Raw genomic sequence first — 17,276 nt, forward strand, 5'->3', positions numbered from 1 at the left:
TTCAATTGGTTCTGTATCTTCGAGTGCTTGCTTTAAAATCATTGGTCCAAATTCTAAAACTTGTTTTGATCTGCTAGAACAGTGGTTCCCAAACCTTTTTCACTGGGCCACACTTTCGGAATAAAGATTTGCTCGTGCCACACCAAATTTTTTATTGACAAGAAATACATTCAAAAACAAAAAAAAAACAACTCCTAGCAGTGCTTGATTCATAACATAGAACACAACTACTTTATAATATGATCACAGGACATCGTCCTCAGCATCACTTGATGCTCTTGCTCTCACTTTGGAAAAATATCTATCCATGTTTAAATGTTTCTTTGATTGTCCTTGAATCTTCCCGCCACACTTGCCATCCTCTCTCGCCGCACCAGCGTGGCACGCGGGAACCACTGTGCTAGAACACTGGCTGCTGCTCTGGATACAAATGTTGCAAAGTTGGCTTCTGCAGCTTGCTTTCTGCAGTTTAAATGCCCAAGCACAAAGACACTTGCTTTTTAAAGAGACAATGCTACATGATTTCTTCTGGATTTCTTAGCATTACTTTTCAATATTTACATTTGTGAAACATCACATTTTAAATCTTATATGTACAACTTCATAACAATATCTAATGAGGGCTTTATACTTCAGAATTTAATAAAGGGTTCATTGTTACTAACAGGTAAAGGGCTAAAACCTTATCCAGAATCCTTTTCACACACACATGGACATCTCTGAATCTGACGTACACCAAATGGAATGTTACACAAGGGGCTGGAATTCACTGGGATTTCTGAACAAGCGTTCAATATAAATGTCCTGGTACAGACTGTGACAAAGGACACAACAGATAGCAAGAACCAGGAGGAACCTTTAACCCAGAGAATGTTAATAACCTTGTTCAGGCACAGGAGGGTCCCAGGAAAAACAGAACATTTAATTTCTGTCTGTTTCACGATTCTAAATGACTGATTCTTTAACAAAGGAATGTTTAAAAACGGCATTGTGATATTCCAAGGTCAGCTGTGTCTGGGAAAGGGGCACACTGATGTGTTTTTATTTTAAATGGGGATCCATTGAAAAGCCGCTCTGGACGATACGAGCACCTCCTGACCTGCTTTCAATTCATTTCAAATCACCCATCGCTTTCCGTGGAATATTCTTTATTCTTTCCTGGGATGTGGACACTGATGGCAGAGCCCCAGCATGCATTGCTCATCTCCGAACTGCCCTTGAACGGAGTGACTTGCTCAGACATTTCAGAGGGGCAGTTAAGAGTCACCCACATCGCTGTGTGGGTCTGGATTCACATGTAGGCCAGACCGGGTCAGGATGGCAGATTTCCTTTCCTAATTGGAAGCATTAATCAGGTGAACCAGACAGGTTTTTACAACAATCGATGATAGTTTCATGGTCACCGTTACTGAGACTAACTTTATATAATTCCAGATTAATTCACTGAATTCAAATCCCACCAGCTGGGTTTCTGCATTCCTCGGCCATTGACATTCCCACTGCCCCACCACCTCCCCCTGAATGGAATATTCCACACAACCCTTAGTTAAACGGGAAGGAGAAAAGAGAAAGGCTTTGACCTTTCACAGAAAGCAGGCAGACTGCAGTTAGCCTGGAAGCCGCCAGCTGTGGGACCAGGAGCTGTGAACCAGCCGTGGAACCAGGATCTGTGAGCCAGCCGTGGGGCCAGGATCTGTGAGCCAGCTGTGGGACCAGGAGCTGTGAACCTGTGCTGTACTGTTCTAAGTCTAAGATAGTCATGATCTGGAGATGCCGGCGTTGGACTGGGGTAAACACAGTAAGAAGTTTAACAACACCAGGTTAAAGTCCAACAGGTTTATTTGGTAGCAAAAGCCACACTGCTTTTGCTACCAAATAAACCTGTTGGACTTTAACCTGGTGTTGCTAAACTTCTTACTAAGTCTAAGAACCAACTGTGCGACTAGAAACCTAGAAGTCCATGAGGAACCAAGGTGATCCTAATGTTTAAATCCCCCAGCAAGAAGGCAGTGAAGCCCAGGCTTGGATTGAGGAGTCCACAGTTTTGAGGTCTTAAAGGAAAGTTGGAGGGCTGTTCAGCCAACAGCTAATGGAAGGACCTCCATAAGATCTTAGAGCTTGAAGAATTAAAGTGAATTCTGGGGAGCTTTGACATACTTTTGGGATGGTCCCAGGAACAGAAGTGAATGAACCCTTACGGTATCATTCCGTCTAAGGGAAGTCTTGGGGGTAGAAGTCAAAAAGTAGAACTGGGTTTTTACATGTGTCTTTCTAAACTACACTGTTAAGTTTGTAGTGTTGGTTTTTAATTTTATTTTGTTTGAAATATCCAATAAAGTTTTTTTTTAAGTGCATAGAGTCTTGTGGCATAATTCTTAAAGTTAATCACTGGGTGTTTGAATTTATCTTTAAACATTAACAGTCCCATCCAGGATCATAGTGATACACACAGAAAATATTTCAAACCAAATCAAAGATGAAAAAATATAATTTCCCTTATTTTATATGGCTTCACCAGCTCTGCCTTCAGACCCTTTATTTAGGTTTAAAACACTGGTCTGAGACCCACATTTCTCCCTTTCAAATGAAACATGAAATTCTATCCGATTGTAAAATCTGGGTTTGGCTCCAATCTCATTTGTAATACTCAAGTCAATTACCCGTTGGAATAAGTTATGAAAGGAATCTGTAGCTCCTGACTAGTTACAGACCATTCCTGGTACACGAATGTTGTCACAGAATTTATTAATTGTAATAAGCACAAAATCAGAATACTTAAACACAGTGGATCAGTCCCTTCACTCTGGAACACCAACTCTCGACTTCTGGTTGACTGTGGCTGTCTGTTGTTCTGTTGACCAAAGTCTATCTTCTGACTTCATGTTGTGTTGCACCCCGAGCTCTGGAAAATTTAGCTCATTAACCCACGCTCGCAACTATCTCTATGCGGTATTCACTTGTCCGGCTTTGTCGCTAGTCTCCTGTGGTCCTGGTTGGCCCAAGCAACACATGATCAGTCCCTGATTGGTTAAACGGAGTATGATCAATGTCTGATTGGTCCCTGAAGGATATTGATCATCTTGCTGATGTCACTTTCCATTAACTCATAGGAATCTTAGAATCCCTACAATGCAGGAGGCGGCCATTTGGCCCATCAATTCTGCACCAAGCACAATCCCACCTAGGCCCTATCTCTGTAACCCCGCGTATTTACCTTGCTGGTCCCCCTGGCACTAAGGGGCAATTTAGTACAGCCAATCAACCTAACCCGCACACCTTTGGACTGTGGGAGGAAACCAGAGCACCCAGAGGAAACCCACACAGACACAGGGAGAATGTGCAAACTCCACACAGAAAGTCACCCAAGGCCAGAATTGAACTGGGGCCCTGATACTGTGAGGCAGCAGAGTTAATTCAGGATCTCAGGCATTTGAGGCAACGTCCTTTTCTTTATTGCTTTTCTCTGCTGTCTTATTAACTTTAGAGCTCTTCCCACTGAGATAACAAGGCAGCACAAGCTAATATGTGGGTCTGGTTCCTTGTAATAAGAGGACGTGTGGTGTCACTTTCTAATGATTGATGTTCGTCATCAACTGAATTGATACATGTGAGGTGTTATGTGTAATTTGTTAGTGACTGCTGACACCTGAAGCAAGTTACTTCAAGACAAATAACTAAAAGTACAAGAGATACACAAACTTAAGCTAATACAGCAATTACTACAGAACATAGAAAATCTACACAGAAAGGTGATTGGTTTGTTAAAGTTCAGGAAGCAATGTACACGTTACAAAATACCATTTCCTATTAATACATTTTTTATTTATTTTGTTTATTAGTGTCACAAGTAGGCTTACATTAACACTGCAATGAAGTTACTGTGAAAATCCCCTAGTCGCCACACTCTGGCATCTGTCCGGGTACACTGAGGGAGAATTTAGCATGGCCAATGCACCTAACCAGCACGTCCTTCAGACTATGTGAGGAAACCCACACAGACACGGGGAGAATGTGCAGACTCTGCACATACAGTGACACAAGCCAGGAATTGAACCCAGGACCCTGGTGCTGTGAGGTAGTAGTGCTAACCACTGTGCCAATGTGTTGCCCCACAGTATATGTTCAAAAGAAATAAAAGTCACAGAAAATACATCATGACAACACGATTACAGAGACTGATAATCAAACTCAAACTGATCTGCTGTGTTCTTTGAAGGAATCTGACTATTTCTGTTTAAGTTAAAAAGCTAATACAGTTTAAGACATGGCATTTCTCCAGCATTGACATTCACAATTAACCTACAAGAATCTTCACATGTATCCTCTAATCCTGCCACCAAATGTAACAGAGATTCTCATTCAGCATTGGTCCTGTAGGAAAACCATCAACGTAACCCTACTTTGGCCTAAGGCGATATGGCCCACGGTACTTATCAAGTAGGAGTGCAGCTGAAGACAGAGACTCACACAGTACGATCCTGTATTGAGTGAATGGATTCATGTACTTAGATTCTGTGATAACTGAACATAACTAAACCAAAAAGTACCATTACTAAACATGGTCTTCACCACAATATTATGATCGCTGTTATCAAGATGCTCCATCACCACATGTTTATTGTTGATTAATGCTGTCTCACTGCACATTGATGTCTAGGATAAACAGATTCCTGGTTGGATTGAGAATGAACTGCTTTGAGAAACTGTCCCCAAAACACTCCATGAACTCATGTTTCAGGCTGCCTTTGACAATCTGATTCTCCCAATCTCCATTATATTAAAGTCACCCTTTCTATTGCACTGCCTTAATTACACACCTTATTTATTACTTCCTGTACACTCTACCTACTGTGTAACTACTGATGGGGGCCCATTAACTAGTCTCACAAGAGGCCTCATACCGTTACTATTTCTTATCTCGACCCAAACAAATTCCACATCCTGATCTTTCAGGCTAAGGTGGTCACTCAGTACTGAACTAATGGCATTCTTAATTAGCTTCCTGCCACTCCAATATGTCGGATACCCTTCCACATTTAGATCCCAGCCTTGGTCACCTTTCAACCAAGTTTCTGTAATTGTCTGTCAGGATGCACACATTTATCTCAATCTGCGCTGGCAATTCATCCCTTTTGTTACAAATGCTGCGTGAATTTCAATCCATTTTCAGGGGCTCAATAATCCAATAGGGATTTCAGGAGAAACCTCTTTACTCAGCGAGTGGTGAGAATGTGGAACTCACTACCACAGTGAGTGGTTGAGGTGAATAGCATGAATACATTGAAGGAGAATCTAGATATATACATGAAGAAAAAAGGAATAGGAGGATATTAGGGGCGGCGCGGTGGCACAGTGGTTAGCACTGCTGCTGCCTCACAGTGCCAGGAACCCAGGTTCAATTCCGGCCTTGGTCACTGTCTGTGTGGAGTTTGCACATTCTCCCCGTGTCTACGTGGGTTTTTTTCGGGTGCTCCGGTTTATTCCCACAGTTCAAAGATGTGCGGGTTATGTGGATTGACCATACTAAATTGACCCTAGTGTTGGGGTGGTTAGTAGGGTAAATGTGTGGGGTTACGGGAATAGGGCCTGGGTGGGATTGTGGTCAGCGCAGACTCGATGGGCTGAATGGCCTCTTTCTGTATTGTAGGGATTCTATGATATATTGATGGCAGAGATGAAGACGGGTGGGTGGAGGCTCATGTGGAGTATAAATACTGACATAGACCAATTGAGTGACTGGCCTGGTCCTGTGCTGTAGACTCAATGGAACAGAGACAAATGTATTTATTTTAGATCTACCTGTAGTGGTAGGAAAAACACTATTTACTATCCAGGATTAAATAAATTTCCTTCATCGGTGTTTGTGGATCATTTCAGTGGAAATGTGGTCTCCCAGGCTCAAAGAGCATCAGCCCACTGGAAGCAAAGTCATGAGACCGGCCAGTCCAGCAGAAAGAAATCCTCTGACCCTCCCACTTCATCAACTGTCAAAATGAACATGGTTCAGTCCTGGATGTGATTAACAGCAGCAATAACAGCAGAATCTAACTCCTGTCATCACTTGTGAACTCGCTGGTGTCTCAGCAAGTGGGATTATGTTCTAAACCTCTTTGTGCAGGGAGAGCACATTTCTCCTTCTAGATTCAAAGGCTGATGATATTCAGGTCCCAAGGAATCTGACTCAGTCAGATCTAGACGTGGCATTTGAGATTTCGGCCTGTGATTCCTCTTTTAATATCCTGTAAAACGAGTTTACAAAAGTCATCAGTATCAGAACAGGATAGAAATTCAGAACAGACAATTCTAGTTTCTATGGAACATTATTTTCTCTCTCATTCCCCAAAAGCTGTAAATCTCCATCCCACACACTCTCCCTTCATTCCCACTCTGCTGTATCTAATATTCACCCTCCCAATTCTCCTGAAGATGCTGATTCAGGCTGATTGACAGATCCATGCTCACTGCTTCCTGTCCAACACATAGAAATCGTAAGAAATAGGAGCTGCAGTTGGCCAGTCAGCCCATTGAATTGCCTCAACCATTCATTCAGAATTGGTCGACCTACCTCAGCACCATTTCCCACACTATTCCCCAGATCACTCGATGTCTTCAATATGTGATTAACAGCAGCAATAACAGTACTGTGTGCAGTTCTGGTCCCCACATTACAGGAAGGATGTGGAGGCTTTGGAGAGGGTGCAGAGGAGGTTTACCAGGATGTTGCCTGGTATGGAGGGGAGATCCTATGAGGAGAGGCTGAGGGATTTGGGATTGTTTTCGCTGGAAAGGCGGCGGCTAAGAGGGGATCTTATTGAAACATATAAGATGATTAGAGGTTTAGATAGGGTGGATAGTGATAGCCTTTTTCCTCTGATGGAGAAATCCAGCACGAGGGGGCATGGCTTTAAATTGAGGGGGGGTAGTTATAGAACCGATGTCAGGGGTAGGTTCTTTACCCAGAGGGTGGTGAGGGATTGGAATGCCCTGCCAGCATCAGTAGTAAATGCGCCTAGTTTGGGGGCGTTTAAGAGATCCGTAGATAGGTTCATGGACGAAAAGAAATTGGTTTAGGTTGGAGGGTCACAGTTTTTTTTTTAACTGGTCGGTGCAACATCGTGGGCCGAAGGGCCTGTTCTGCGCTGTAATGTTCTATGTTCTATGTTCTATATCTCAAAAGTTTATCAATCTCCGTCTTGAAAATCCTTCTTGACTGAGGCTCCACGGTCCTGGGGTGCAGAATTCCAAAACTTCACCAGATCCTTGAGTGAGGAAATCCCTCCTCATCTTAACCTTTTCTTCATTTTCCTACCTGTTCCCCAGAGCACTTCACACCTTTATCAATCAATAATCAGTCCAAACTCATCCTGGAATATATTCAATGACCCTCAGCCTCCACTGATCCCTGTGGAAGAGAAATCCAAAGACTAATGATTCTAATAGGCAAGAGATGAATGACTGGAAATATATAATGTAGCTACTTCACAATATTTGTCTGTCTGAAGCTTGATCTTCATTCAGAGAGAAAGGAGAAATGGCTTGACTGGTATAACAATGGAGGAAGCTGCACGCGGCCATGACCACAAGGCCCGGACTCTGATTGACTGGAGGACCTGCAGCCTTCCGGTCCTCCACGTGTTGCCATTGGTCATTACTTCAGGAAGCGTAATGGAGGATATGCCCCTGTCTACATCAATGGAGACAAAGTAGAAATGGTTGAGAGCTTCAGGTTTTTAGATGTCCAGATCATCAACAATCTGTCCTGGTTTCTCCACGCCGATGCTATAGTTAAGAAAGCCCACCAATGCCTCTACTTTCTCAGGAGACTAAAGAAATTTGGCATGTCCACTACAATTCTCACCAACTTCTATTGATGCACCATAGAAAGCATTCTTTCTGGTTGTATCACAGCTTGTCAAGGCTCCTGCTCCATCCAAGACCGCAATAAACTACAAAGGGTCGTGAACGAAGCCGACTCCATCATGCAAACCAGCCTCCCATCCATTGCCACTGTCTACATTTCCCGCTGCCTCGGAAAAGCAGCCAGCATAATCAAGGAACCCACGGACCCCGGACATATTCTCTTCCACCTTCTCGCAAAAAAAGGAAAAAGATACAAAAGTCTGAGGATATGTACCAACCGACTCAAAAACAGCTTCTTTCCTGCTGCCATCAGACTTTTGAATAGACCTACCTCGCATTAAGTTGATCTTTCTCTACACCCTTGATATGACAGTAACATTCAGCACTCCTTTCTTTCCCTATGTACGGTATGCTTCGTCTGTATAGCGCACAAGAAACATTACTTTTCAGTGTATACCAATACATATGACAATAATAAATCAAATCTTAATGTCTTCAGGAAGCATGATCCCATGATGCTTTAATTAACGATTAGTAACACTCCATTTTGTTCACATAGTACATAAGAATATTTAAATATATATAACATATAAAATATATATAACATATAATATATCCCAGGGTACTGAAAGAAATGTCAGAGGTAATAGCGGATGCGTTAGTGGTTATTTATCAAAATTCGTTGGATAGTGCCGGCGAATTGGAAAACGGCTAATGTTACGCCGCTGTTTAAAAAAGGAAATAGACAAAAGGCGGGTAACTACAGGCCGGTTAGCTTCACGTCTGTAGTTGGGAAAATGCTGGAATCCATCATTAAAGAAGAAATAGCAGGCCATGTGGATAAGAATGGTTCGATTAAGCAGACGCAGCATGGATTCATGAGGGGAAAGTCGTGCTTGACGAACTTGTTGGATTTTTATGAAGATGTGACTAGTGCGGTTGACAGAGGGGAACCGGTGGATGAGGTGTTTTTGGATTTCCAAAAGACGTTTGATAAGGTGCCTCACAAAAGGTTGCTGAAGAAGATTAGGTCACACGGAGTTGGGGGTAGGGTGTTAGCGTGGATTGGGGACTGGCTATCCAACAGGAAGCAGGGAGTCGGAATAAATGGGTGCTTTTCTGGTTGGCAGATGGTAACTAGTGGCGTGCCGCAGGGATCGGTACTGGGGCCTCAACTATTTACCATTTATATAGACGATCTGGAGGAGGGGACTGAGTGTAGGGTAACAAAGTTTGCAGACGACACAAAGATAAGTGGAAAAGTGAATCGTGTGGAGGGCGTAGAAGGTCTGCAGAGAGATTTGGACAGGCTGAGTGAGTGGGCGAGGATCTGGCAGATGGAGCGTAACGTTGACAAATGCGAGGTTATTCACTTTGGAGGAAATAATAGCAAATTGGATTATCTAAATGGAAAAAAATTACAACATGCTACTGTGCAAAGGGACCTGGGGGTCCTTGTGCATGAGACACAAAAACCCAGTCTGCAGGTGCAACAGGTGATCAAGAAGGCAAATGGGATGCTGGCCTATATCGCAAGGGGGATAGAATATAAAAGCAGAGATGTCTTGCTGCTCACATAGTACATAAGAATATTTAAATATATATAACATATAAAATATATATAACATATAATATATCCCAGGGTATTGGTGATACCCATTTAGATACAGGGCATTGGTGAGGCCGCAGTTGGAATACTGTGTGCAGTATTGCTCCCCTTATTTGCGGAAGGATATATTGGCCTTGGAGGGAGTGCAGAGAAGGTTCACCAGGTTGATACCAGAGATGAGGGGTGTTGATTATAAGGAGAGACTGAGCAGATTGGGTTTGTACTCGTTGGAATTTAGAAGGCTGAGGGGGGATCTTATAGAGACCTATAAGATAATGAAGGGGCTAGACAGGGTAGAGGTGGAGAGATTCTTTCCATTAGAAAGGAAGCTAGAACTAGAGGGCACAACCTCAAAATAAAGGGGGGTCAGTTTAGGACAGAGTTGAGGAGGAACTTGTGCTCTCAGAGGGTGGTGAATCTCTGGAATTCTCTGCCCACTACCTCGTTAAATCACGGATAGATGGATTCCTGATCGGTAAGGGAATTAGGGGTTATGGGGATCAGACGGGTAAGTGGAACTGATCCACTTCAGATCAGCCATGATCTTATTGAATGGCGGGGCAGGCTCGAGGGGCTAGATGGCCTACTCCTGCTCCTATTTCTTATGTTCTTATGTTCTAACATGCCTCAGCCTTGGCCCACTCTAACACATACAATTGTGTAACAATGGCTGGTAGGTCAGACAACTGGTCAGAATTTAAGAATTGGCTAAGAATGACCAAAAGAATGACAAGGAAGTTAAAATTAGAGTAGGAGAGAAAACTGGCTCGAAGTATAATGACTGATAGTAAGAATCAGTATTTGAAAAGCAGTTAACAAATGAAGCACTGGTCTTACAGAAAGTGACTCCAGGAATTAATAACGAAAAATAAGGAGATTGCAGATCGATTCAAGGCACTCTTGTTTTCTCTGTCCTCTGGAGCTGTTTATCTCCCTGTTCCCACATAGTGAGTTGTCTGTTCTCAGTTCTGCTAAATTTCTGCTGAAGTTTGGGCCCTTTTACACCTTTTGGATCAATAAAACATTTGGTCAATGAAGACTCAAACCACAATTTTCCATCCTGTCATAGAATCATAGAAACCCTACAGTACAGAAAGAGGCCATTCGGCCCATCAAGTCTGCACCGACCACAATCCCACCCAGGCCCTACACCCATATCCCTACATATTTACCCACTAATCCCTCTAACCTACGCATCTCAGGACACTAAGGGCAATTTTTAACATGGCCAAATCAACCTAACCCGCACATCTTTGGACTGTGTGAGGAAACCGGAGCACCCAGAGGAAATCCACGCAGACATGAGGAGAATGTGCAAACTCCACACAGACAGTGACCCAAGCCGGGAATCGAACCCAGGTCCCTGGAGCTGTGAAGCAGCAGTGCTAACCACTGTGCCGCCCTGTCACCTATCAACCATCCTTACCCAGAGCGTAATCAAAACAGGAATAAAAACAGGAGAAGTGAAACAATCAAATTCAAAATCAATGCACAGCCAGTGATAGAATTTAATTTAATGTTCACTAATTAGCAAAAACACCCGAAGTCTGGGGTCCCCCAGGATTCTTACAGTCCGCACCTTGAGGGGGAGGAGAACTCTCTCTCTGACTCCTCACTCAATTTCACTCCGTTATTTTCCAGTTCTGTTCCGGCCCCGCCTGGGGTAACATCTACTCGATCTTTTCTTCTCCTGAAGGAGCACCGTGAGTTCTGGGTTACTCGTACATAAGGACAGATTCTTCAAGCAACAGATCAAGCATGGATGTAAAAGATTCTCCAGCTCTCTCTTTACCCCTATCCAACTTGTGGACAGTTCTTACTCAGTATTATTTCCCCCAAGCCCTTAATTGGGAGTGTTATTTACTGTATTATTATACATTTTACTATGATATTACTGCCTTTGTGAGCATGTGCAGTGTGTTTAATTGGATCCTGATTGTTTTGAACTCAGTTTCTCTCTGGAGTGTGTGTCAATGCCTTGATGGTGTCACAATGTTGTCTCAATCCCCTGGCCACATTAACCATTTCATCTCCTGCTGTGTCTCCAGTAGCTGTGTGTGTTTGGGACCCGCTCTTCACTCCATCTCACCATGAATTTAGACTTGTTATTTTTCACATGTAACAAATCACATCTGCACAATCACTCCGGTATCCCAAAATCATGTCACACATTCTTAACTCTCAGATGTGTTAATGAAAAGATCAAAGTGAGTGTGCCTGTCTTTCTTACCTCCCCCTATTATGGTGCTGATACTTTACGTGGAGGCCGGGCTTTCAAGTGTGGATTTCTTTGAAACAAAGTTCATGGACAAGGATGTAAATATCTCCTAGAGAAAGTGATCAACTTATTCATCTCATTTAAACATTGCAGACTTTCACTTAAATGTAGTTGAATAGCAGATTGATATATTCCATTCAATCACCCCCGAGGTGAGTTATTCCAATTCCTTTCTTGTCCAGGACAATATATTCAGAAGATAGTTAAAATGGAAATTAAACATTCCCATTTGATTTCAGGTATTAACATCGCAAAGACTCGCGGAGACGGTATTCTGGTAAAAAACACATCTTTATTTTCCAAGCTTGGCCAACGTACAAGGGACAGAAATTTGGGGCAATTCCAAATCTCCTCTGAGATGACATCACTCAGTACTACAATTATACAATTTTCGAAAGCCATTTGCTCACTCCTTGCTCACCTGATGGGGGTAGTGTAGAATTCTTAGTATCAGGCCGTTCATTTTAGTTTTACTGTAATAAATAGACTAGATTAAAGTAATTATAATGTGCTTATATATAGTGAGAATTCACAATGTGCCTGGAACAAATATGCAAAGGTATTATAAATTGCAAAGGTTTTATAAACTATACAACCACAAATTAACCAAGTATTATCAGCTTAAACTGTATTTTCAATATATATGTATTGTGTGCCTTGGCCAACTTTGTTCTGAATGCAGCATGATGGGAAACACAGTGGTGACAGGCCAAATTCTGTTAATACAATGGAGTAAGAAGTCTCACAACACCAGGTTAAAGTCCAACAGGTTTATTTTCAATGGAATGGAGCACAGAAAAGCAGCTTCTCTTATCTGTTTTTGGATACACGAAAGTAAGTTTAATCATAGGCCTGCTATTTAAGGGAGTAAGTTTGTTTGTGGGTAGCGAGACTGGAGCAGTCTCTCAAGCTGATAAAGGAGGACAAGTTCCAGCGAAAGATGATTCCTTTCACCAATTAAAAATCACAGATGTTGGCTCTGGCCTTGGTTACCGGTAGTGACGTGGGTTAAGTTTCCGAGATAAAGGGGAAGGAACCTACATGGGCAATAAGCTAATAATCTCCTATTCCTTCGACAGGTGGAATATTATTGGCTAAGGTAATAATGTTGAATTTGGGATTGGGCCCTCCAGTCTGATTGACGAGACTAGACAGGATATTGAAATATGCAGAATAATATAATACCTTAATATAATATTTTACCTTGCAATATTAGGTCAGAGAGGACAGTCAACCCTCATTGACTGTGTCCCCTGATGCATGCATTAGCAAATAAATTATTTTTCATTCTTTAATATATACTGTCTTTCGCAGTCTATGTATTGGTTGAATGAAGTTCAACAAGTACAGAGCACCCCAGGGGAACACCTTCAGAAAATTTCTCTTACAATTTGGCACTGTGACAGCAGAATACTCACCGGTGACCGGCGGCGAGATGTGTTCCCAAAAGGTAGGTGAGTACATTCTTTCAATACCACCCAGTAGCTAGGAGGCTATGTGTCTGGCAGCCAGAAGCCGTAAGTTGAGTATTTCGGACTGGGGAAAAGGTGCGAAAGCAGTATATATATATATATATATATATTAGAGCCCACACTTAACGTAGAAGGGCTGGAGGCGGACTCTTGGATCTTCTACAGAATAGAGTGAAAAGCCGTGTGGATAGAAGGGGCATTTGCAGAGAAGATACGCTTAAACATAGCGGGGCTAGGGATGGACTCCCTAACACTCCTATGCAGCGGAGTGAAAAAGCCACGTAGCTAGAGAAGCGTCAAGGGGCTAGACCGTACGTTCAGATGGCGGCTGGCTCGGGCGCAAGGAACTCACAAGGAGGGGTTCCAGAGGTAGCGAAGGTACAAGGCCATGTGAGAGAACCAGCAGGGAGAGGTCCCAGGGGTAAAGGTCTCCTGTGAGTGACAGAGAGAGAGAGCCAGGTTAAATTGGTTCGTCTAAAGCGTCATAGACCAAAGAGGGGAGTAAAGGATTAAAAACAGGCACAGACTCTGTGTATGGCAAAGAGAGAGAGAGGATGTAATTGTGCGATTCATGGTCATTTTCAAAAATAGGAATCCGACAGAGATTTGAGGTCTGCCATGTTGGCAAAGGAAAATCAATTTTAAGAAGACGTTACATTACGTCTGAAAAATTGTAAGGAGAGTTAACCATTTAGGCACACAGTTGATTTGATTTTGTATTTGTCTGTGTTGGTTACGGAGGCAGAGTTGTAGAAATAATTAATTATGCAACTTTGAGCAAAATGAGAGAGATTGTAAGTGTAAAAGTTTTAATTTAGTAGGGATCTTTGAAAGTGATAAAAATAAATTTAATTTTGGATTAATCAGGATGAAGCTTGTTGTTACTTTCGAAAATGTATTCTTGATAGAACTGACAATGAAAACATAAATGGAAAGAATTATTCCGGAGTGTTTGAAGTGACGTCAGTCTGAGCGAACTTATTCCACCCCTGCTAAAACAAGCAGAGAATTAACCCATTCTGTCCCAGACAGCATGGATCTTTGTGTTATAAGACTTGAAGTAGTTTTAAGACATAAAATCAAAATTCTAACAGAAAGGGGAGTTGCAAAAGGTAGAATGGGAGTGCGAGTTTAATAATGGGAATTATTATATTGCCATAATGAATAAGAATACATTTTCGAAAGTAACAACAATGATTCTAATTAAAATGTGTGACATGGATATACAAAGTAGTGAACCACAAAACTGGAGGAGTAATTTTGAATATAAAGCATACCCTGTTGTAAATTTTAAATATGGGAAGGTTGAAAACTGTATTAGATGCCAGACGGGCTAAAAGGGGGAGCCCAACTGTAACACCAAATTGACAGATTAATATAATTAGAGATGAGGGAAATAATTCAGTGGAATAAATGAGAAAGGAAAATGAACAGGGCAAAAGATACGTTATAGAGGATCTGATGGTAAACAGAGGACAGAATCAAAAATGGGATTCATTGGATACAAGAGAGACATTTAAAGGGATACTAGGAAGTAGAATGCAGTTTAGATGATAACTATAGATGAAGGAATGAAATTTTCTTAAAGGAAAGAAGAGATAAGGTAGACACTAATGGGAAGTTGAAAGCCCAAAACACTGTTTTCTAAGTTTGGGATGATTCTGACATAAGAAAATGTGCTGTAAGCAAGATACCTTAATAAAATGATGTTATTTAAGATAAGAACAAACAATTAAAATTAGTTATGGCCTGGGATCAAATTGAAAGATTTGATCTCTGTTTCAAAGATGTTATTAGGTTATAGTATTCAGGAAAAAAAGATAGTTTCCAGAGGACTGTACAAAGGCCTTTCACCGGAAAAGGGGTAAGACAAGTATTGAAGACATTTTAACTATTGTAGGAATTTTGTGGAAGATTATGCCCAAATGGTAAAGCCCTTACAGGACTTGATAAAGGGACGAAGGGCTAGTTAGGAAAAGATAGAGTGGGGAGATGCAGAAGTAGAGGCTTTTTCAGATTTGAAGCAGGCTTTGGTGACAGCCCCAGCTTTGGTCACCAAACCATTCCACATTTTCAATGAGAAAAATGGTGGAATAAAGGCAGCTGTAGTTGCTCAGCAGTATGGGAACGGATTGAGACTGATAGGGTATTACTCCACTCAGTTGCCAGAGGGATGCATCGGTGTGTGAGGGCATTAGCTTGTGCCTCGTGGGCGTTCAGTGTGTCGGAGCCCCTCACCTTGATGGAAAAAATAATCCTCCATAGCCCGCTTACTCAGGAATTTATGCCAGGCAGCCAGTGCTCCTTTAGAAACAGCAGTAATAAAAGTTCAAGCTCACAGGAAAATTGAGGATAAAGTACAGCAAGGGAATCATTTTGCTGACGAGGCAGCAAAGGCCTTATTAAAACAGGATTGGGAGTGGACACAGCCTGCAGGGTTAGCAGCTGTAGCAGTTGAGGACAGCCCAGATATTGATGTAAAACAAGTGCAAGAACAAGCAGATAAAGAGGAAAAGGAGCATTGGAAGAAAGATGGAGGGTGGAAAGGTCATGATGTAATATGGAGAAGAGAAGGGAAAATAATAGTTCCTAAAGTAATACAGCACTCGCTGCTGAAGATTTATCACGGAACAGCACGAGCAGGGACAGACTGCTTGACTTATTGTAGAAACGTTAGTATTGTCAGAGGGATCTACAGTGCACCCTCGTGGTGCCAGGACATCCCTGTAAGATTAAAATGGGAGGTACCCTGCAAATTTACAAATGGATGTTACAGGGCTGTTACAATGGGTAGAGGGAAAGCGTACTGTTTAGTAATTGTAGACCAGTTTACTCGATGGATTGAAGCATTCCCATGTAAAGATGCCACAGCTACAACATTAGCTGTGATATTAGCAAATGAGATAATTCCCAGGTGGGGATTGCCTCTTCAGCTGGATTCTGATCAGGGAACTCATTTCACAGGGAGAGTTTTGAAAGAGATCTGTTGTATGTTGGGAATAAAGCAGAGGTTTCACATGCTATATCACCCTCAGAGTTGAGGGACGGTGGAGAGGATGAACTGAATATAGAGGGATCTAATAGACAATCTACATTTTCTCAAAAAACAGGTGATCACAAAAGTTGCCTTCACCAAGAGATGTGGTGAAACTAATGACAGACAAAAAGGGGCTAGGAACTTGCTTGGAAGGGCTTTTGATGTGGTGGTTATAGGGCAGACATACACCCTAATTGATGAGAATTGCAGCCTGCGCTGGAGACACTGGACAGCGAACCTGACCCAGCAGCTGAATGATTTAATATAATAGTAGAAGGAGAGAGAATCTGATTAGATTGAATTTATTCTGATTGCTAAATTTAAGGTCGTGAGGCCATCTGGATTCTATTGCTGTGCTGTACTGTTCTATGTTCTATTACAGATTCTGTGCACAGAAGATCTTCGGCCTGCCACAGCTACAATAAACATTGACTGGACATTCCCCAACGCAGAAGCAAGTCAAGTCGCGAGCGTGTGTAAAGTGTGTTGCGGCGATTGTGCAAGTTTTGTAAACAAGCTGTATTATTACCTGACATTGATCAACAATTATGTTTGATTGTAAGACAGAAGTTGTAGAGACTGCTATAATGAATGCACGTGATTATTTCTTTTTAGTATTGAATGTACAGATTTATACTCAGGTGGGATCAACAACTGAGGTCCTTCAGCGTTCCCCTCGGTAGGTATGTGTTAATACTTACTTTGTATATGGCACACATATATGCTAGATTGACTAATCAGGCAAAGTGTTGGGTATGCTCACACATCCCCATACAGGCAGGAGGGGGGGAATACCATTACAACCAATGCCCTTAACATAGTCAGAGTTAGTAATGGTGGATCAAACAGCCCAGAATTCCAAGTATCCTGAACATCCAATACCAGGATTCATCAGTAAAGAGACAAGGACAGAATTTCATAACAGTGGGTCTTGTGCAGGGAAGTTAGGTTATATAAACACATATACACCTATCTATAACCTAGGGAAACCAGCTCCTAGTTTAGTTTTAAAACAACCAA

At 42.1% G+C, this 17,276-nt stretch overlaps 1 protein-coding gene across 1 annotated transcript in view; it reads left to right on the top strand.

Moving 5' to 3' along the window:
• LOC144510912 (uncharacterized) overlaps positions 1-17,276 on the top strand; it is a 31,847-nt gene that overhangs the window by 3,550 nt on the left and 11,021 nt on the right. Inside the window, 1 exon segment of the mRNA XM_078240969.1 lies at positions 15,498-15,766. Within this exon segment, the coding sequence (XP_078097095.1) occupies positions 15,498-15,766 (269 nt within the window).

Source organism: Mustelus asterias, chromosome 23, assembly GCF_964213995.1.
Source record: "Mustelus asterias chromosome 23, sMusAst1.hap1.1, whole genome shotgun sequence".
NCBI classification, from domain to species: Eukaryota; Metazoa; Chordata; class Chondrichthyes; order Carcharhiniformes; family Triakidae; genus Mustelus; species Mustelus asterias.